This window comes from Pleurodeles waltl, chromosome 6 (genome assembly GCF_031143425.1).
Source record: "Pleurodeles waltl isolate 20211129_DDA chromosome 6, aPleWal1.hap1.20221129, whole genome shotgun sequence".
In the NCBI taxonomy this organism is placed as follows: Eukaryota; Metazoa; Chordata; class Amphibia; order Caudata; family Salamandridae; genus Pleurodeles; species Pleurodeles waltl.
Genome location: NC_090445.1, coordinates 160,836,870 through 160,857,415, shown reverse-complemented (window position 1 = coordinate 160,857,415; position 20,546 = coordinate 160,836,870). Strand labels below are relative to the sequence as shown.

Below are 20,546 nucleotides of genomic sequence, written 5' to 3'. Positions count from 1 at the left end.
TTTATTTTTGACATACTGCATACAATTGCTAAAAAAATAAAATAAAAAAAACACAGAAAGCTTAGTAAGGCCCGACTATTGGCTTTGCTAATAGTTAAGTCTGGGAGCCACTATCTCTCCGTTTGGTGATAGGACCCACCCTGAATGTTTTCAGCTAAGTTACTGGCCATTTACATTTTCAGCTTCTGAAAGATGTGATTGCAATTAATTTTGCAAATCTCTTAAAATGCTGACCTGAAGAAAACGTTTGGCAGTTGAATTAATTCATGTTAAAGTATTCCGTTTACTGACGGCCCCAGCAAGGCCAGGTTCTGAAAACATTGGCACTGCAGATTTTTACTGGCGCAATCAGCAAAAAAAGAAAACGATAATCCAGAGTTTGGCCTAGACATGCATCACAAACTGGCCTGAGGTTCTGCGAGAGAGAGCACGCGCAAGCTGGTTGAACCAGTTCAAAAAACTGTATGACTACACAGGGTCAAGACCCTATTTTATGTCTGGCTTGATAGCGTCAACTATCTGCAATACCTACTGTTGACAATTCTTCAAGTTATATATACAGTGGACCTCTATCCCTGTAATAAACTTTTCTCACCTCATGCTATTGGCTGTTTGGTGAGCCATTCTGCCTCCTCTGAAGTGCTTGACTTGGAAAGCAGTGCAGACTACTTTACACCCCTGAAATACTCTGAATCATCAAATATTGATTTCATTAGCTCAGAGATGTGCTGTATTCAGAAATCAATCGTGTGTTTTTTTTTTTTGTTTTTATATTCCAACAGGCTTTGTATGCTTTACTGTTATCTTAAAGTGTAGCCTCTTGGTTTTTGCAAAATCTTTTTTATTTTAAATAGTCATATTTGAACGAAAAAAGATCTGCTTACTGATCTTTGAACCAGTTAACTGTATATTGAGGCCTGTAATCTCTTTAAACGTATCAAAATAGTACTTTCTAGGCAGCAGAAAAATATCAGTCCATATCCATTTCCTTTCAATGAATTATTTAGTACAAGGGTTGTTGTTTTGTGATTTGTTTTTTGTTTTTCTTTGTGCGCTTAACACAGAAATTTGAACTTTTATTGTATGTTTTTCATCGCCTGTGTATTTCTTTAGAGCAGGTGGTGTTGGCAGGGTATATAGAAGCTGCCAACCTCCGGCGCTACCTGTTCATGTTAAAACACACACAAGCACCTCCAGTTTATGTCAGAAAGGTGGCTGTGCCAAAACATCAACTGCTTCATGTTGCAACTTGCCTGTCGGTTGGCAGTTCTTTTTGCAAAATGCAATACATTTTTTAATTCCGAGTCTTTTTCATTTACAGGGTAACCCATTCAGTGGGATAGCTTAACCAAAAAGTTTTTAACGCAGTCATTTTTTCAGGGCCCAAGGTGACAAGGGTAACTTGGTTCTCTGGAAAGTCTTGGGCCATTGCACTCTGTAACATTCACGAACAGTGCAGCGGTGCGTGTCACCGGTTAAACACAGATCTCAGGAATAGCTGCATTAAACAAAAGCTCACCTCTGTGCAGAAAGTAAGATCGAGTTGGTAAATAACATGGCCCATGTTTTTACAGTCATAGGAAATAACCCTTTTCCAGTAAGCATTATTCAGAGCGCTATCCCGCAACATGAATGATGAACAGGTCCGAAGGGATTTGGTGAAAAAGCAGAGAATTCTCCACCTAGTGGGCTCAGGGCTCTCAACAAAAGGTCGATTGATTTTTGTTTCAAAAAGTCATTCTAGTCAATCTGTTCGTGTTTAGAAGCAGGTTTAGCTGAACACTTGATAATGTTAATTTGTTTACTTTAAAGAGGCAAATGGAAAGACTGGTACACCTTTCCCGTCTCATCAGTCTTACAGTCCAAACATCTCAAGTTATCTCACTTGAGCTTACCATATAATAAAAATACTCTTTCCATCCGCTACCAACAGCCTTTATAGGTAGAAATGAGGAAATGTTTTCACATATCTCAAAATTCACCCCCATGTGTCACCCCCTGTGTCACCCACTGTTTACTTGTCCTCACCTGCCTGACAGAGTGCCTCCATAGACCTTAATGAAGTCTCCCACTTTTCAAAAGTCTATCTCCCTCCCAAAAAATGTTCATCCTCATTGTCGTCAATGGGATCACCCACTTAAACGCCTGACTTAAACCTCGATTTTGAGTCATGACATGAATATTTTCGATGAAAACTGATTATAACAGAATTGGTGTTGGGCTGCTTAGGGACATTCTGGATGGTTGCTATTTAAAAATGATGCCGGTGTGGCCCACCTGCCCCTTCACTTTAAATAAAGTGAAGGGATCTGCAGGCCAGCAATCTCTGTGGTTCATAGTCCATTGTGCTATACCTCTTGTAGACCTTTCCCAGATGGAGACCAATCATATCAGGCATACAACATGGCAGCCACCTTCTGACCTTCCTTTCAGAACCGTCCTGGGTACACTGCAAGAGTAAGAACGTCCTGTATTTGAAACATCCACAGTGGAATGCCTTCCACTTTAATCTTATTGAATTGTGAGCTACTTTCCAAACACATTTATTTGTGGGGTGGCTCCTAACCGCCTCAGTGCCTTTCTTCCATTTCTATGCAAAGGAGGCGGTGCTTCCTGTCTCGGGTATCTAAGGATGCTTGCAACACAGAGCTGATGCTGGAAGGGCTAATTTACTATTCTAACACAGGCCGTAGGATAGTTGAGGAAAGTGCAAGTTGTTTCAAATAGGCTAGGAGGTCATTTTACCATTATTGGCCAATCCTACAGTATTATATTGTAAGGAAAAAGCGAGCAGTCACATTTAAATGAGTGTTCCTGGCAGTGGCTGCTCAGGAGGCTTGTCACAACATGTCAGGGAAGGAACGCCCTTCAAGGCTGCTAATTAGCTTGGCAAGAGGTACTGATTCTGGACCTATTGTGAGGTCCCGATAGTCAATAGCTAGTGCGCTATTTCATATCACTGTGCTGATCTAACCCCTTCTAGTCTTGTTTTTCAGTTTATTCAGCTACACTGTACTTAAGACTAGTAAAATGAGAATTGCACCTTCCGGTGTTTATTGTGTGTAGGTGGTAGTAACCGCACTGCTGTTGGAATAGGATTTACTGTACACCGTCAGACTTTGACCCAGAGCAGTAGAGAGTGGCACAAAAGGGAGAACAAAGGAGTTAGATAAACATATGAAACGGTGGCAGGGACGAAAAAGTGCCTGTAACAGTAAGCAAGCGGAAGTGTATGGTGGTGAAAGAAAGAAGCATGAGGTGGAAGAAAGACTACGTAGCCTTCCTTCACTTTTAAAAATAAAATTAAAAAAAATTAAGCTCTGTAGCCTTTTACACGTCAGATTTACTATCGGAAAGAGGAAAGATGATTAAAGCAAGGAATTACTTTTGGTTCTAATCCCTGTGTGGAGATCTCCTTGAAAACAAAAGTTGATATTTAAGGAGAAACGCGCCCTAAATCTGCGCCTAATCGTGTTGGGCGCATTAAGTGAAACTATGTTGAGCTGCACAAACAACCGTGCAATAGCTCCACATATTTCTCATATTTGTCATTCTTGAAAGTTCTTCTGAAGTATAAAAGTCTCGCTTAAAAGCTGAATGTGTTCTTTTTGTCTGGTGCTTTTGTCAAGGTCGTGTTTACCAGTGAGAGTCACAGCCGCTGTGGGCGCGAGGGTGGCACGCGGCAGTATCGCGCGCAGGAGCAGGGAGTCCGGGCAGAGCACGTCCTTCGGTTTGATACTGAAGGACCACACGTCACTGCGATTCCGTTACCCTGGTAACGAGCGTCAGGTCGTACAATGACACCTCTGGTGATGTCTAATATTGATCATGGTGGTGAGCGGAGAGATCACTTACTTTTCACGTCACGCATGTCCTATAATAAAAGGACAGAACAATTTGTTTTTGATGCTTATTCGCCGTTTTTCTGATCCCCAAAAAATCTTGGGTGGTTGCCACCTGGGGGTCGAGCTGGCCTATAGACAGGGCCACTGTAATAATGCTGCAGGAGAGGGCCAAATTATGCGGCTGCACGTTGAGTAAATTATACGGCAAGAAAAGCCACACTATGCGGCATATTCTGTGATAGTTTTACTTCATTATTTTGTCATTTTCAAACTTGTTATAATTGTCTGTGCATTGTTGGACCTCCTTAGTACAGGTTTAACACCCAAATATAGGAATATAACCACAAAAATGTTACTTTCCAAAAGGGCCTTCCACTGAGAGGTAACACAAGTGCTGCATTTTTAGTAACTTTTGAACCGGTTTAGCTAGAAACATTTTTTTGGGGTAAAATCTGCAGATTATGTGGCAAATGGAGTGAATCTGTACTAACGTGAAAATCGCAGCGGCTGCACAATCACATAATTCCAGTGGCCCTGCTTATAGGGCAATCGGGCAGTGCCCAATGCACTGGTCTGAAAGGTCAGTGGATAGGCCTGTTTTTATGGTCTACTGAGCCGGATTTTTAGGTTGATCATAGCAGCGCACAAGCGCTGCTTTTCCGACGTCTTGGTTTGTATCTGGGCTTTAAACCACACCCATCACAACGCCCATCACTATCACTTGTTCACTGGCTCGTCTTTCAGAAATCCTTTGTTTTTGTTGGTAACTGCTTTACGTTTGTCCCTCCTTAGGGCAGTGTTGTTACTGCCTTGGCCATCGACCCGGTTACAGGGATAATTGCATGTTTGCTTATAACTTTGACTCAGAGCAAACTTCTTTTTCCTTTTCTCTATGCTTCGCACTCACGGCGGCACTTTGAATCAGCTCGCTTATGTCAACTGTTTTACTTTTTATTTTCAGTTTGTGTGGCAAGAAAGTTCCAGTTAGAAATTTACAACACTAATAGCTCTAATCCAAGCAAATGCGACACCTATTGCATTGCAAATGCTTGTTGCTATTGATTTCCCTGATACATTGTCTGCAGCAAGTTCAAATCCATGCAGTCTTCCTTACCTTGCAAAACACACGCACACAGTAAGTGCTTCCAAGTTCAAAACTGCCCCAATTTGTAAACCTGGGCCACTTTTTTCTCTTTCTATATCATTAGTGGGGTTACTTTTATCTTGATGCGTGCAATGCTTATTTTCTGTCCCAGTCTGACCCTGTTTCCTGCTTTGAAAATGTGAATAGGATCACATGGGCTACCGTTTGCTTAGATCTGCTCTCTTTTTTTTTTTTTTTTTTTTTTCCTTCTCACAAATCTGCCTAAAATGTCTCAAGGTTTCATTTTCATATCCGCCTCTCTCCACCTCTAAAATAAAAATGCACAATTGTAACTATAGGACCCAATGGTGGGAAATATTGTGGTCTATTCGGCACAGTGCCTCCCCCCCACCCTGCCTTTACCCTGACCGCGGCATCACTTCTCTTTCCAGCTAGTGATCCCTGGATGGATACACAGACTTGAGAAACTGGCGTGAGCGTGGAGTGTGCATCCCCGTAATGCCTTGCGGGCTCGCGCCGCACACCTAGCATTTGCTCGGTGGTGGGGAAATAATAACCTAAACATAAACAAATGCCTTAATCCCTGCTCTGATATGTGGACTTCATGGCCGAAACGCAGCTTGATATGGGGGTTGTCTGACAGGGCCACACATCTTGATAATAATTTGACAACAGGAGATTACCCCTTTGCTTCCCCAGTCTCTAAAGTCCACAGGGAAAAAAAAAAAAATACAAAATTGCATCTGATGGCCTTAATTAAGAAATTAAAGGGCCATTAGGTAGGATTAGGACTATTAGGGGGGACCTTAAAAATGGACCATAGAAGTGGACAGAAATGTAGATTTAATGTAAGGCAATTTAAAAATGGAAGACTGACGGTGCTTCAAACGAATCCCATGTACCTTCTGGCTCCTATGGCAAGTATAGGATGACAGTCAGTGGTCCCAGCCCTAGCAGCACCTGTGCTGAGTACTACATAGTTCAATAGAATTATACTTTTAGCTCCAGTTATTCAACCTCATGGGATTTCCACAGAACTTGAAACTTTAGCAAAATTTAGCCCAGCCTCAAATGATACAATCAGTAATATGTGACACTTTTCAACAATTTGCAGCTACACTTTTATGGACCGTCAGTCAGTCACAATGTCAGTGCCTGATGGGGAAGGAGGATTGCATGTTTGGTGCTGTCCTAGAGGTAGACCAAAATGGCCCATTTATAGGAGGGGAAGTGGTTAGCCATCCTGTGTCATTTTTGGTTGATGCAGGTGCTACTTGTTCCACACATCCAAGTTATACTCCTTGTGCAAGATGCTTGTTTTTAACTCCCTTGCAACAAAGTGGGGGTTCACTTCACTGTTACAATTTATGTTCCAAAGGTAGGACTAGACAAAGACTGTAAACATGGCTGTCCAAGTAACCGCCTAAGGATGAACGCCAAATGATTCTGCCTGGACTCTTACCACATGGGTTTGCTTGGTTGAACAGCACCAGTTCGCCCAGGTGCATTATGGGTGATGCCATCACCTTCATCTAAACAATGGGTGCATTGAAGCCCAATTGTTATGTTAAAAAGTCCCCTGTGATTCCCTAGTTTTACATATTGCCTATGGTACATACCAATCCATTTCAAGTCAACCAAACTGTGGCGTCATTTTGACGATGTCCTCCTGATCTGGGAAGGGGATATACAATCCGTTGACCAGTTTCTAGGATGGTGAAATAGTAGAAAACCTTGTCTATTCTTTACTTCTGCTATTACAAAGAGTCCCTCCCATTCCTTGTTTTGGAAATTAAATTAAAAGATTGTGGTTTATCACTGAAGTGTACCCCAAGGCCATGGATGGAAATATTCTTCTGTCCTTTGAGACATTTTCATCCAAAGGCCCTGAGGGAAAACTTCCATATGGGCAATTCCTGTGTCTCCGAAAGAATTGCTCAGCTGTAGAGGGTTTTGAGAGAGAAGCAGAGGCACTTGGTGACCAATTGAAAGAACGGCAGTTTCTGAGTAGGGTGATAAGAAGATCATACGTGGGCACGGAACACTCACCAGGCCCTCCTTGAAACAAACATAAGATCAAGCACAGATAGAAGTATTTGTGTGACTACCTTCAGTACAGCCTCTATTTATGTGAAGAGAATCATAAATAGGAATTGCCACATTCTAAATTTCAGCGGTTTGGGTTTGCTAAACCCAATGTTCACCTTCAAAAGGAGTGCACAGTGGACCAAGCCCTAACAGAATGGCAGCAGAATCCATTTGGTAAATGCAAAGCATGTCCCCTCACCCAGGCTGCGAAATCAGTCGATTTAGGAATGAAATACCCTTGGAATTTGACCATCCACACTACATGCAATTCAGAGAACATGATTTACGTGAGAGGTGGCTGTGCAATTTACTTTTTATAGGCATGACTACAAGGAAGGTGAAGACCAGAATATTTTTACATATGAGCAATGTGAAATGTGTAAAAAAAAAAAAAAAGGATGACCAAACTAACAACACATTTTTCAGAGAAGAAACACTCAGCGAGGGACTTGAAGTGGCTTCTGATTGACAAACCACACATACCTATCACCATACAGGATACTAAACAATTCCTGTTTAGACGGGAACAGCGTTGGATATATAGGTTGAGAAGTAATGAGACTGGATTGAATGACGATATCCCCTGGAACCAGATGAATAGAACTTAAACTACTAAGGATCGTACATAAACATAAGAGCATTTCTCTCGAGGTATTTCACATCAGAGTAACTGGAGTGGAAGCGGATCGACAGATGACTGGGGTCTAGCTCTTTTTCTTTGATATATCTCATTTTTAGATTGTGTATAGATCTGAAACACACATGAACCAGAAGAGAGCAGTGGGCTCCTTCTACTTTCGACTCTGAGCTAGCCATGCAGTTCAGAGCACAAATGAAATAATTGGGCCTTTTGGATCCAGTATTATTACCATATGCATCGATACTTGCCCACCCTCATGGGCCCATTAATATACAACTCCTGCAAGACAAGGGCAGTGATAAGGTTGATATTAGGGCCCCCCTAGGAGGCATTAGTAGATAACAGCCAGCGGAAACGTTGGCCTAATAATATAAATATTTATGCATCTCACAATGATATACTTTCAGAGTTCGTTTTTTTTTTTTTTTTTGGACAATATGGACATAAGGGTAGATTTCACAATGTATAACACTTTTTTGAGGATTTGTTGTAGTCCAAAATTGACATAGATCTGACTAGGAGGACAGAGAAGACCTGTTTTGGTAACTACAGCTGCACTCCAAGATTGAGGATAAGCGTCGGCACCAACCGATAACGTTAGAATCGACATTAGGTGATAGGAGTACAAGGTGATGTATGGGACGTAACCTCCTTAAGAATGGAGAAGCCGAAGACCGCCGGCAAACATCAGAGGAAAGCAAGTGACTGAGAAGGGGTGGCGTTGACTCCCTTGATAAAGTAAGTGGGATGCCATGAAGAGGTTGTCTGACAGCGAAAAATGGGCACTCCATACAGGTTATCCCCCCCGAGAGGTGGCCGGCTATAACTTGGGGGTTGCGGCCAACTCAGGAGACGCATCACAGAGATTAAAATTGTCAGCTTGACTCACAGTTGCAAAGGGCCATGCACGATCACAATTCAATGAACCACTGTAGATGATTGTTTGGCCCTGGATGCCTTGGGGGGGGAGGTGTCTGCTAGCTCAAACTGAGCACTGCATAAAGCCTATCCCCATGAGGAGACCAGCTATAACATAGGGGTCGCGGTCATCTCAGGAGACACATCATGGAGACTAAGAATTGTCAGCCTAATAGTTGCAACGGGCTATGCAAGATAACAATGAAATTAAGCACCCTAATTGATTGTGTGGATCTGGAGGGCGTTTTTCCGAGGAGATACATGGCCAATTATAATTAGTGATATTCAGAGGCTGAGAGTGGCAAGTGGACTGTTGATATGGAATGGCAAGTGGACTGTTGATATGGAATGGCAAGTGGACCGTTGATATGGAATGGCAAGTGGACCGTTGATATGGAATGGCAAGTGGACCGTTGATATGGAATGGCAAGTGGACCGTTGATATGGAATGGCAAGTGGACCGTTGATATGGAATGGCAAGTGGACCGTTGATATGGAATCGCAATTGGGTCATTGATATGGAATGGCAATTGGGTCATTGATATGGAATGGACTGGTCTGAGTGGGTGGCTTTGAGGGGGAGTACAGCCCCGAACAATTGAAAGGAGGCATGGCGGAGACCAACATTAATGGTATAAAGATGAGAATGTATGTACAGCCATCAGGTATAGATGAGCTCCGTCACCCTGGCTCCCTGAGATGATGGACACTGTCGAGTAGACGGTCTTTAAGGGCGCTGAGGCGTTAATGCATAAATTAAGGGGAGCCATACATGACCGCTTTACCAGGCTTGTAGGTTAGAATTGGGAAGTATTTACCTGACATGATCATTTATTTACACTTTATACTTCTTGTTGTTTATATGTAAATAGAGTGTGAATATAGGGGATTCTTCCACTTTGTCCCGGTTTTGGAAAAGGAGTGGTGAGACTCAGTAAAAAATTATGGGGGTCGTTACAACCCTGGCGGTCAAAGACCACCAGGGTTGTTTTGGCGATTTCACCGCCAACAGGCTGGCGGTGCAATTCAGGATATTTTGACTGCGGCGGAAGCGCCGCGGTCGCACCGCCGGGGCCGGTGGTTTCCCGACACATTTGCCCCGGCGGTGATAATCCGCCTGGGCAGCGCTGCCCAGGGGATTACGAGTCCCTGACCGCCAGCCTTTTCCTGGCAGTTTGAACCGCCAGGAAAAAGCTGGCGGTAAGGGGAGTCGCGGGGCCACTGGCATGGGCAATGTAGGGGCCCCCTGACAGGGCCCCATGTAGCTTTTCACTGTCTGCATAGCAGACAGTGAAAAGCGCGACGGGTGCAACTGCACCCGTCGCACGGCCGCAACACCGCCGGCTCCATTTGGAGCCGGCTCCTGTGTTGCGGCCCAGCGGGGATCTCATAATGACCGCGGCGGGAGTGCGGCTGCATTGACCGCCGCACGGCGGTCAGATCTTGGCGGGCAGCAGGAGCCGCCCGCCAAGATCATAATGAGGGCCAATATGATGGATTGAGTACTGGCCTGAGGGATGTATCTCACCCATGCCACTGTTTGAGCACTGTGATTGGAATGGAAAATATCACTCACTGTTTCAGAGGGATATGTGGGACTCACAGGACGATAGATTCTAAGATGGAACATGTAATAAATTTAGATGCATGTTTATTTTGTTTCCTCCAGAACTGCCGATGTGTTATGTTTGTATTTTCCAGCATAGCCAGAAGCACCCATACTGATAAATAATACTAGGTTATGGGGGATGCTTATAATTTAGAAGCAGTCTGATACCCTGGAGAAGGAAGCAAGCTGATACCCTGGAGAAGGCCTGCAGACCTGGATGGGCTGAAACATGTTGGTATAAGCAAAGCGGGGCACAGGACATTTAATATCCTAATTACTGCCCCTCGATATATTGAATTTTTAACCCTGCCAGGGGGACCTTAAAATAAAGACTGTAGTGGGAACCCACCAAGGCAGTTTTAATATTCAAACTGTTGTAGCACAATTCTGGGTTAGAGGAGATAGTACCCAAGAACAACAAAAAAAAACTGCTCTGCCCAGGCCTGAATCTGATCATACTAGCGTGCTCCATGATGCATGCCACTAACTAGTGGGTGAGGGAAATAATTTAGAACCCATAGGATCCCACATTATAATTGACAAGGGGATTTGCAGACAACTATATTACCTCTGTACCCTCTTTTTGTGTCTGTGTGTTGTATAGGAAGGGAAGTAGAGGGCAGAGAGATGCCTCTCATGCCCCTGGGTTTATTGTGTGAACACCTTCGTCTTTGGCAGACCTGGACATCAACACCCTAGTTTCAAGGAAGACTCAAAAGCACAATATTTTGGACCTTTCTGTTGCACCGGCTGCTTCACTAGTACTCTATCTACCTTCAAAGCGCTTGAGGAACCTACCAAGCGCGTATAGTTCTATCCAAATAACTATGTAAAAAAAAAGGTGCACATGGCATCAAAATTGTACATATTTGCCTCCTGTAGTGAAATGTAATGTTCTTATCCTGTCTGTCTTTACCTACAACAGTCAACCCTCCCCCAGTGATGTACATCATGCAGCGACTGAGCGCATGCGCTCTCCGCAGTCACTGGCAGCCATATTGGGATGGTATTTTCCTGATCTGGCTGATTAACGTGCCTCATTGCAGCCCAAGGTCAGTCTTGATATCCCAGGGCAATCCTGAAGCGCGTGACTTAGCAGCAGGTAACCCATGTGCCGCGTGGTAAGGCATAATTAGTTCATTATCCCACATAGTCCTTTTGCAAGGAATCTCTACATAGAGTAGCAGTACACACCTTCTGCTCCCAGGTAAGGATTCCCTCCTACTTGGTTCTGATGCCTACTGTTCTGCATACAGCCCAACCGGTCTCTCTGGGTAGTGCCTGTTACTTGTTAGCTGTGTTGCGAATACACTTTTAAACAACCGCAAAGTCCTACCCAGAAATGGAAAAACATGAATTGAAGAAAGTCCAAGGATATAAAAAACATATACAGTGGAAGAATGAGTCTCTCTAGGGGAAGCGTTCATCTATTCCATCTGGGTAGAGTAGTTTTAACAAAAACAATTGGAATGGAACCGAAGTGAGTCTCCCCCATTACGCAATCGAAGATGAGGTTGATGAAATTACTATTTTTGGATTGAGTAATAACTCCAGCTGTTACTGAAGCACTAGTGTGCGCTATAAGAAGGCCTGGCGAAAAATGGAGGTAAAACGGTGTCACAGAGCGGCGAGAAAGCCATTGTACAAATAGTGCTTGAGCGTGCATTTTAAATCTGATATCCTGGTATGTAGCTGGGCGCAGGTTTCTGGCACAGTTCTGAAGAGAAGTTTATGGAAAAACTTAACTTTAAGGGCTCCCATTGTCCTAAAGTGCATTATTCCTCTGCAACAGGACGTACATATGCCGGTCACTCAGAAAATTGTGTATTCATTACAAACGCAGCATGCCCAACAGAAATAGGTTTCTGCCACAAGAGAAACTTGGGCCTGCCAGTTCCTTGGTTATAACTGCAAGCCCATAGAGGCGCCAATAGGCGGTGAAAACTGAGGCAACCTGTGCTGTGTGTGGACAGAGGTAGTAGGGATCCACGAACGTTCACAATGTCGTAGAAAATTCCTCCTACTTTTATCTTTGGTGCTGGACCAAACATGGTCTTAATCCATGTAGAGATGATTTGAGTCACTCTGGAAGGCACCAGATACAATGGTACATCTTAGATATGCCTTTACCACTCCTTCACACAACCACAACAGCGCCAAAGGCCATACAGGTAGCCACAAATCCCTATCCAGCAACACACAAACTGCACGTGGCCCAGAGGAGGGAATTCCTCCATGCAAAAGACTGGAAAATGGCTACTGTGATCTAAATTACAATGGACATATCGTCTAGTTACACGCAACACTCATCAACACACTAGCTTTGCAAAGCATTGCTGCCCTGGCTGCTCATTCTTTACTCTCACTGCTTCCCCCTGCATCCACAACAGAAACACTAGTTATACCACCGCAAACCCTCGAAACACGACACCAAAGCTATTTATTGAGCAAAGCATTGTGACTTCAACTGCACTCCCTCCTCTCACAGCCGCATCCCAACTGGCCCATCAGAAGGGGCTTGGTAAAAATATACCTAAGATGCTCTTTACCAGCAGTACACCTCAGGCCACCAACGAGCAGCTGCTAACCGGTAAAGTACTACTGCACGCATGCCCATGCACGTGGTTTACTATTACTGAAAATGCATTAAACATAATGGTCTTCTCTTCACTGACAAACACAGTGGCTCTAGGCCACCCTAATTCCAGTGTGGAACCCTCATTACATTGTGGAAAGGGGATCAACTGCCTGAGGTAGTGTGTACGCAAAACCCCCGAAATGGCAGTACATACGTACCATATACATACACCATAAGCCGAAAGCACACATGCGTGCCCCGCCACGCTATTGCCTCCATCTATGCACTAGGTGACACATCTAATTTATGCTACACCAAAGGGAGGGGTGGGGGGGTACTGTACAGTTATTCTTATTCAATATGGTAAGCGCTGTTTCTCACCATTGATAGTCTACACCTTGGATAAGAGAAACGGATACTTTGTTGTTCCTAACGCATTGCATAGTCATGGCAACTCGCATATTTTTCTATGTGCTTGCTGAAAAAGAATAAAGTTTGTGTTTAAAAACAACAACAAAAAATAAACTGCCTGAGGGTAGATGGTTCGACTCCCCAAGGCCACCAATGATGGTGTCATTATAGAAAAAGTTTCCAAAAGTGCTACAAAGCCGTATAAATATGAAGTGCGCTATACACCTGTTGCTAGCATAAACTTACATATATGATACATATACTGTAGGAGAAAAGGTTGCAAAATTCCGTAGCACTACAACAGGCAGAGAAACGTTCGACTAGCTTATCCCCGTATCCTACTACTTTTTGATGTATGTGTCTATAGCGAGGTGGCGGAGACGACTGACTCCAGTGTGTGTCGGTTCTCGGGCGGGCCCCTGCCTTTTGACTCGTCATCGACAAATAATCACTTGACTTAAACCTTTTTTTTTTTTTTTTTTTTTTTTTTCAAATCTTCACTAATCTGTAAATCTTTCCTTTAAATCCTTTAAACGGCTTGTGTAAACCGCGCAGGGCTGTTGAGGAGAGCGCGGATTTAAGGTGTAGGGATCTCCGGTCAGGCAGAGGGAACAGAGACCAGCGCCCCCGGCAGGTGTGTGCGGGGCTGGCTGTCCCTGATTGCCTCTGTCAGGGGAAGCTGCTTGCTTAATGGTGATGTAGGGTAACTTGCGAGTTGATAACACTGCGTTGATTGTTCTACTCGCGAGTATGTGGGGGAACAGGGGGCAGTTGGGAGTCGGGAGATAAACCGAATATGTGGCTGGTTTGGCAGATGGTTGACTGGTGAGAAAGAAGGCCTGAAAGCAGGAGGCGGCACCGATTGGATAGCATCAAAGTGTTTTTTTCAAAAAAGGAAGTTTTCTGGTAGAATGGCTGGGTCAGAGACGAAGCTTCTCGAAGGGTACTACAGTACAGCTCGGGGAGAGGTACTCACATTAGGTCTCTAATGGTTCGTTAGTTACAATATGCCAGTCTAGTGTATCCAAAGCCCACCGTGGCCATAGCAGTGTCAGTCTGAAAGGCTGGTAGGGCCTGAACACAGTCAGTCAAGTATGCCTCACTTTTGTATTTTTTGTATAGATCTCTTGAACACTAAGTTATGGGTATCTCGTTATTTAAAGTCTAATTGGGGGCGCTATATTTATGCAAGCATGGGTCTTTTTTTTGTTTGTTTTTTTTTGTTCTCTTTCGGTGTGTCACCTGCAATTCCGACAGCCGCAGACTCTCGAAAATGTAATTTCCCATCAGAGCAGCTGGGCAAGTCATACCGGAAGCGCCGCTTCCGCGCGCTGGCTCGGAGATGCTCTGCGGCGGCGCGTTACGTGCCGGTGTCTGTCACAGGAACAGAGACCGCTCGCGTCAAGAGTGAGACACGCTGCAAAGAGTCCTTCTCACACTCCCCTCACTGGCGTCCGAACCGCACACTTTCTGGACGCTCACGGTGCTTGCACGTGGCTGCATCTTTGCCGGACGCATGCGCATGACATGCAAGAAAGATGCCATCAAAATGTAGAGTGCAGGCGACGAACCGAGTGCATCCTGTTATGGCCCACGAGAAGGACTCGCAGTTGGCTTATGTGATATAACCGAGGCTGTCGTCTGTATATACGCTCATTGTGACCTGTGAAAGACCACACTCTTACTCTATAAAACTGACAACTAAGTACACATTTAATTTATGAAACCACAAGGCATAATAAAATGCTATTTTCAAAATTACTGAAGGTAAATGTGACGTGATGGTAGTTAGGACGAAACAGTTTAATTTTGTTAAGCTTATGCAGGGAGCGAATGAAGGTTTAAAGGTATTAGCAGTTTTTTGTTTTTTTTTTAAGTTGGAGAAAACTCCAGTTTTTTTTTTGTTTTTTTTTGTTATTTTAAAATTAAAACACTTTTTTTACATTCCCCTGTCTGAAAGGATCGTAGCTTTTTTAATTTTGTTGTAAGGAACTGCGAAGGTGGAAGAGGCAGTAAAACTGTCAAAAAAGAAAACTGAAATAAGGAATTGACTTTACAGCTGTTGAAACACAAACCAAAGGATAGGTTTTACCTGTATTCAGCAGCTTCGCTAACGCAAGGAGTTGTGCTAGAGGAAATCACGATGGGAATACTTTTCTGGCACAGTTTCACCGCTTTTTCGTGTTTTGCCTTTTTAATTAGAGGTTCGCAGCAATTAGTCATGGTGTTATATAACCCTATAAGAGTGAATATTCGGTGCAGTTTCTATAATGTGGCATATTGAGCCTGGCCACCTCAAATCCTTCAGGAGAGATTACAGACTTTAGTGAACCAATTTCACTGGCGGAGCTAGATGGTTATATAGGTCAGTCTTCACCGTTTTGATGCATTTGCCACAGGGATACAGATATCAGAATTCAGAACAAGCACTGGCATAGCCAATAGGTCCTGCTTTTGGGACCATGTAAATATTTAGCTATACAGCACCTTTAACCTTTATCAGAAATAAGCTGTGTTTGTGCATTCCTTCATACGCTTGGCATTAGACTGTAATGGTCAGAACATCCCCTAGAGGACCCCACAATAAAAATGGCATTTGGAAGAAACATGGTCATGTATCTATATAGTAGGCCCCTAGCAGGCATAACCACATGAAAAGAGAAGGACATAAAGCATTGCTGTGTAACCATATATTCAGCCCCTAGAGGACATAGTGCATTACACATTTTCTGGTCTAGTGTGCCTGCTAGAAAATTATTACAAACGAGGCCCTTAGAACACACACTACTCCCAGCTGTAAAGCAAAAGCTCCAGCCACGCGAGAGCTTAAAAAGACATTGACTGGTGGGAGAGATTGTGATTTTGCCCCTCCCCCCAACTTAGTGTAGCAACCCAGCTGGGCAGAAAGAGCACTTTGTGCTGAATGTTTTGGTGGTGGTCCCATTGTCTTAGGACCTCCACAGGTTTAGTTATGGGCAAAAATATATTTTAAAAGGAATGCCCCGCAAAGCATTATGGGGAGAGTTTCCTAAGTGCAGTGAATTTTGTAGTATCTGCTCTCCTGCTGTTCTGGGGAGAGCGGCATTAAGGGTTTCCTTTGATTTGTTTTTTTTCTATTTAAAAGGCGCTAGTTAGTATATTTTTCAACTGCTAAACTTGGGAATTATTTAGGAATGGGGCTGCATATTTAACCAGTGCTCATGATAAGCGCTCCAATTTTTAGATCAAGTTCACGCTATATAAATAAAAAAGAATCTCCCTCCAGCTTGCAGCCTTTGTCAGGTGTGCAGACACCGCAAAGAAACAGCATGGTGCCAGAAGAAGAAACAACATACCACCACAAGTTCAAAGTGGAGAGGCAAAAGAAAAATGTAGTGCGCTCGCACTAAGGTATATGGCAGATTGTGCAATGATTCATGTAACAGTGAGTCTCCAAGGCGGTAACAAAACAGCCTCAAAGCAGGACAAACCTAAGACATTTACCTAACAAACCAAAGGAATTCTGAAAGGCAGGCCAAGAAATGAATGAAAGTGATGGGCGTGGTGAAAGCTCACAGAAGTAGATTACAGAATGTCGAGAGACTGGGCATGCGCACTGCCTAGGCTCAACCTAAAAAGAAATAATTCTTTCATGCTTCCTTAGCTTGACAAAGCAGCCGGGGGCACCTTTGGTCACCTGATTATCCATAGTGGGGCAAGAACCTAGGTAAATTTCCCCAACCCCCTTCTAAATTTCGTACATTTGTGGGTTTAGGTACCCCATGTTATCTACACACTTATTATGAAGGGTTCTTACACCTTCATAATAAGGTGCTGGAACTCTTAAAACAGTTTTGTAACATGCACAAATATACAAGTATTTTCACTTTGGGGAACATATCTAGTGTACAAGCTATGCTATGTTTACAGTTGACAGATATTGCGTAGTCCTTCTTATAGTGTACATACAGTGTTCCGTAGCCTTGGTCCAGTGAGATCTTGAAATCTTTTAGGGACACATAATGGCATTTCTGGTTGGAACTTGTGTTTAGTGTTATCATGCTTCATAAAGAGGTTCAAAACCTGTGTTTAGTATTACCATCATGGTTCATAGAGAATCTTCTTCGCAGCTTGCACACATGTAATATTTTCCCGAGACATGTACAAGGTCCTAACTGGCTATTTGACCTAGTGCCGCAACAGTGTAGCCTGTTGGCATCTCTCGTCATATCTTCTGAAGCTGCAACATGAACCCTATCTCAGTTCCCTCCACTGCTGATGTTGCAGAATTCCAGCAACCACTCAACTATCCACTAGCAAGTCCAGCTCTAACATGGAGTCTGCCAGTAGAGTAGAAATAAGACTGCGCCCTCTTGAAGATTAGACATGCTTCTGATGCCCATTTTGTTTTGTTTTTTTCTCAGAGGGAAGTTTGCCGTGGTGAAGAAATGTATAGACAAATCTACTGGCAAAGAGTATGCAGCCAAGTTTCTGCGGAAGCGGCGCAAGGGCGAGGACTGTCGACTCGACATTATCAATGAGATAGCCATCCTGGAGATCGCCAAGTTCAGCCCCCACGTTGTGGACCTACACGAAGTGTACGAGACGGCTAGCGAGATCATCCTGGTGTTGGAATAGTAAGTACTTGGCAATAATATTGTGGCTTTTTCTGCCGCATAAATTGAGCTTTGGACTGTTTGGAACAATATATAGCAGTAATGTAAGGGAGTCCGGTCTCATGTTCTGTAAGCATTGGTTCATCCCATTATGCACTAAGATATAGAGGTGAACCCTTCGTTGTTGGGCATGAGCACTGTGATTCTGAACATTGTACAAGTGAGTGCAAGAAAGATCGAAGATGGTTGCGCTTGAGTACTAGAAGTGGGATGTTGGGTAATTTTGATATTTCTTGAAAAGTCTGAGTTCGCAATGGATGGGGGGCTGAGATAGACACACTGCCGACCAGGATATGCAGCACAAAAGAACTAAGCATAAGGGTTTCTTTCACCTAAGTTCAGTTATTGCACTCCAGGCAATATGTGCAACCTGGGAGAGATTCAAGGTAACATAATGGGCTCGAGCAACGTTGGATAAACTGGGAAGGCTTGCTTGAATTCAGGGAGATTGGCAATGGCTGGGCAAGTATAGTGTGCATGTGCAACTGTCTCTTAGTGCAGTAACTATGAAACTCCAAATCAAGACCAAAAATATATACCACCCATATGTTTACAAGATTCTTGGACAAACTGATATTGGCAAATGCCGTCACTTTGGCATTTTATAGCATTATACATCTTGTGTCTGTATCTCTCTCTGTCTGCCTGTGCTGTAAGAACCACTGACACAGTAAAAGCAGTCACTGTAGGAATACGGAGGGGCAGTTGTAGTCTTGTACATGTGAGGTTATGCTGCAGCAGAGTTTTGCAGTTGTTGGTAGAAAGTTGTAGTTCACTTAAGCAGCAGTGGGGTCCCATTGTTCATCAATTTTTGTTGTAGAAGCCCAGTTGTAGACTTATACAGTTAAAGCTGTGAAGCATTGGGAGCTGTGGGGCACTGGAATGTGGCATTGAATGTGTAGTGTTGTAGAGTGGTGCTGTGGTGCACAGTTGTTATCTTTTGGTGTAATTGGGTAGTTGGATTCTTCTCGTTTTGCTGGAGAATTCCAATGTCGGCACATTAGACCTAGACACAAGTGAAGGAACCATCAGGAGCAGGTGTAGTGTTATAGTTTGAGTAGTTCCTTATGCATTTCAAAGCAAGTACTTGAGTGGAGGTGGAAGGATACACTCAAACAACCAATAGCTCTATGTGAGAGATTAATACACGACTGGCCTGAGTCAAGACATGATTGACAATGTCTCAAGCCTATGGTTAAAAGAGGCTTGTCGAAACAAGCCAGTGGCTGAAAGGGGCAGACTGAAAGGCCACTTTGTTTATGTTGTTAGCATTAGGTCTGTATGACAGCTGTTGTGTCAAAAGGCAGACCTAAAACTGACAAATAGAAATTAAGGGGTACTCGTTGTTGCTTTGTTTCATGGTGTGTGCTCGTATTCCATTGATCTGTAATCTTATTTGAGAAGACAGGGTAAATGGCTGGTCGTTATTCTTCATGCACTAACACTGCTGTAGATAGAACTAAAATGCCCCAATGTAATTGTGAGAAGTTAACAGCACCCCTCCCCCAATAAGGATTAATATCTGGAGAACACTCTTACAGTGCTGGCATAGTTTGAACATGAACAGCGATACTATGTATGTGGAAATTTGGATTATATACAACATGTTTCCTTCCCTTGTTACTTATGGTCACACAACTATAGTTTTTTTCTTTTTTAAATGATTGGTTCATAGCCAGGAAAAGCAAGAAGTGTCCTGCCGTGGACTATGAAAGACACCAGGCCAGAGTAAAATGATGTGCATGGGTTCACTGTGCAACTATTTTACTTTGTTTCAGAGTGGGGTCAGATTGGCCCTCAGCGAGTCCTGGTGCACTTGCATCATTCACCGGCAAAGATGCATTTGTTGGATCGTCAAGTTGTTCTCTATCTAGTACGTAGACTGATATTTTGCATCATTCAGGTTATTCACCCGCACTTTAGAAGTCTATTTTTTTTTAGTTCCTCTCAGATTGTGACCTGCCCAATTACTTTTGCAAACCTTCTTATAATTCAGGCCTCGCTCAGTCGTGCCAGGCTGTCACCTTAGAAACCTGTCTCGTCCTTGTTCACGTCAGTGGATAGTTTCATTTTGATGAAGGTGCACCAAGGGCTCTGCAGCTCTGAGGCTGTGTAGTATTCATTTCTAAAGCTCCAACACTGGCATGAGGGTGGGTCCAATAACTGACTATACTTTTTTTTTTTTTATTGCCGCATGCTCAACCAAAGGAGGCCTCAAAAGGCTATTTGCTGAAAGGATGGTGGTAAAATCCACAAATAAAGGCTAGTAATTTAATTCCTAGCAAAAGAGGGCGGTTTCCAAAGTCCACTTTATGAAATAGAGACCAAAAAGGGTGAAGTTTCATTTGTGGAGACCCACCCCACCTTACCACTTGCACCTTGGAGAGAACAGCGTGAGGGTATTGGGAATCTTAGACATCTGATCGAAGTGCAGTGTCCATAAATAAGACGTACATTTTGGGCCTGTATATTAATGGTCTTGCAGACCAGATCAAGACTTGTAATTGTTACCTTTTGTTTGATTGGTAGCCATCGGTGCATCTTGAACTCTTAGGTAATGAGGATGAGTCTGGAAGCAAAATATAGTATTTATGCAGTGTTTTAGCAGTGAGACAACCTGAACACCTTTAAAATTGCCATTGGAAAAAGGGCCTCTGCAAAGACCAGGGTGGTTGTCAGTCTGCAATAGGCTATGGA

The 20,546-nt window shown here is 43.5% G+C and overlaps 1 protein-coding gene across 1 annotated transcript in view; it reads left to right on the top strand.

Annotated features, from left to right (window-relative positions):
* The window catches only part of LOC138299452 (serine/threonine-protein kinase 17A-like), a 113,218-nt gene that overhangs the window by 37,493 nt on the left and 55,179 nt on the right, over window positions 1-20,546 (top strand). Inside the window, exon 2 of the mRNA XM_069237708.1 lies at window positions 17,598-17,810. Coding sequence (XP_069093809.1) covers window positions 17,598-17,810 — 213 coding nt within the window. The remainder of the gene's footprint in view (window positions 1-17,597; window positions 17,811-20,546) is intronic.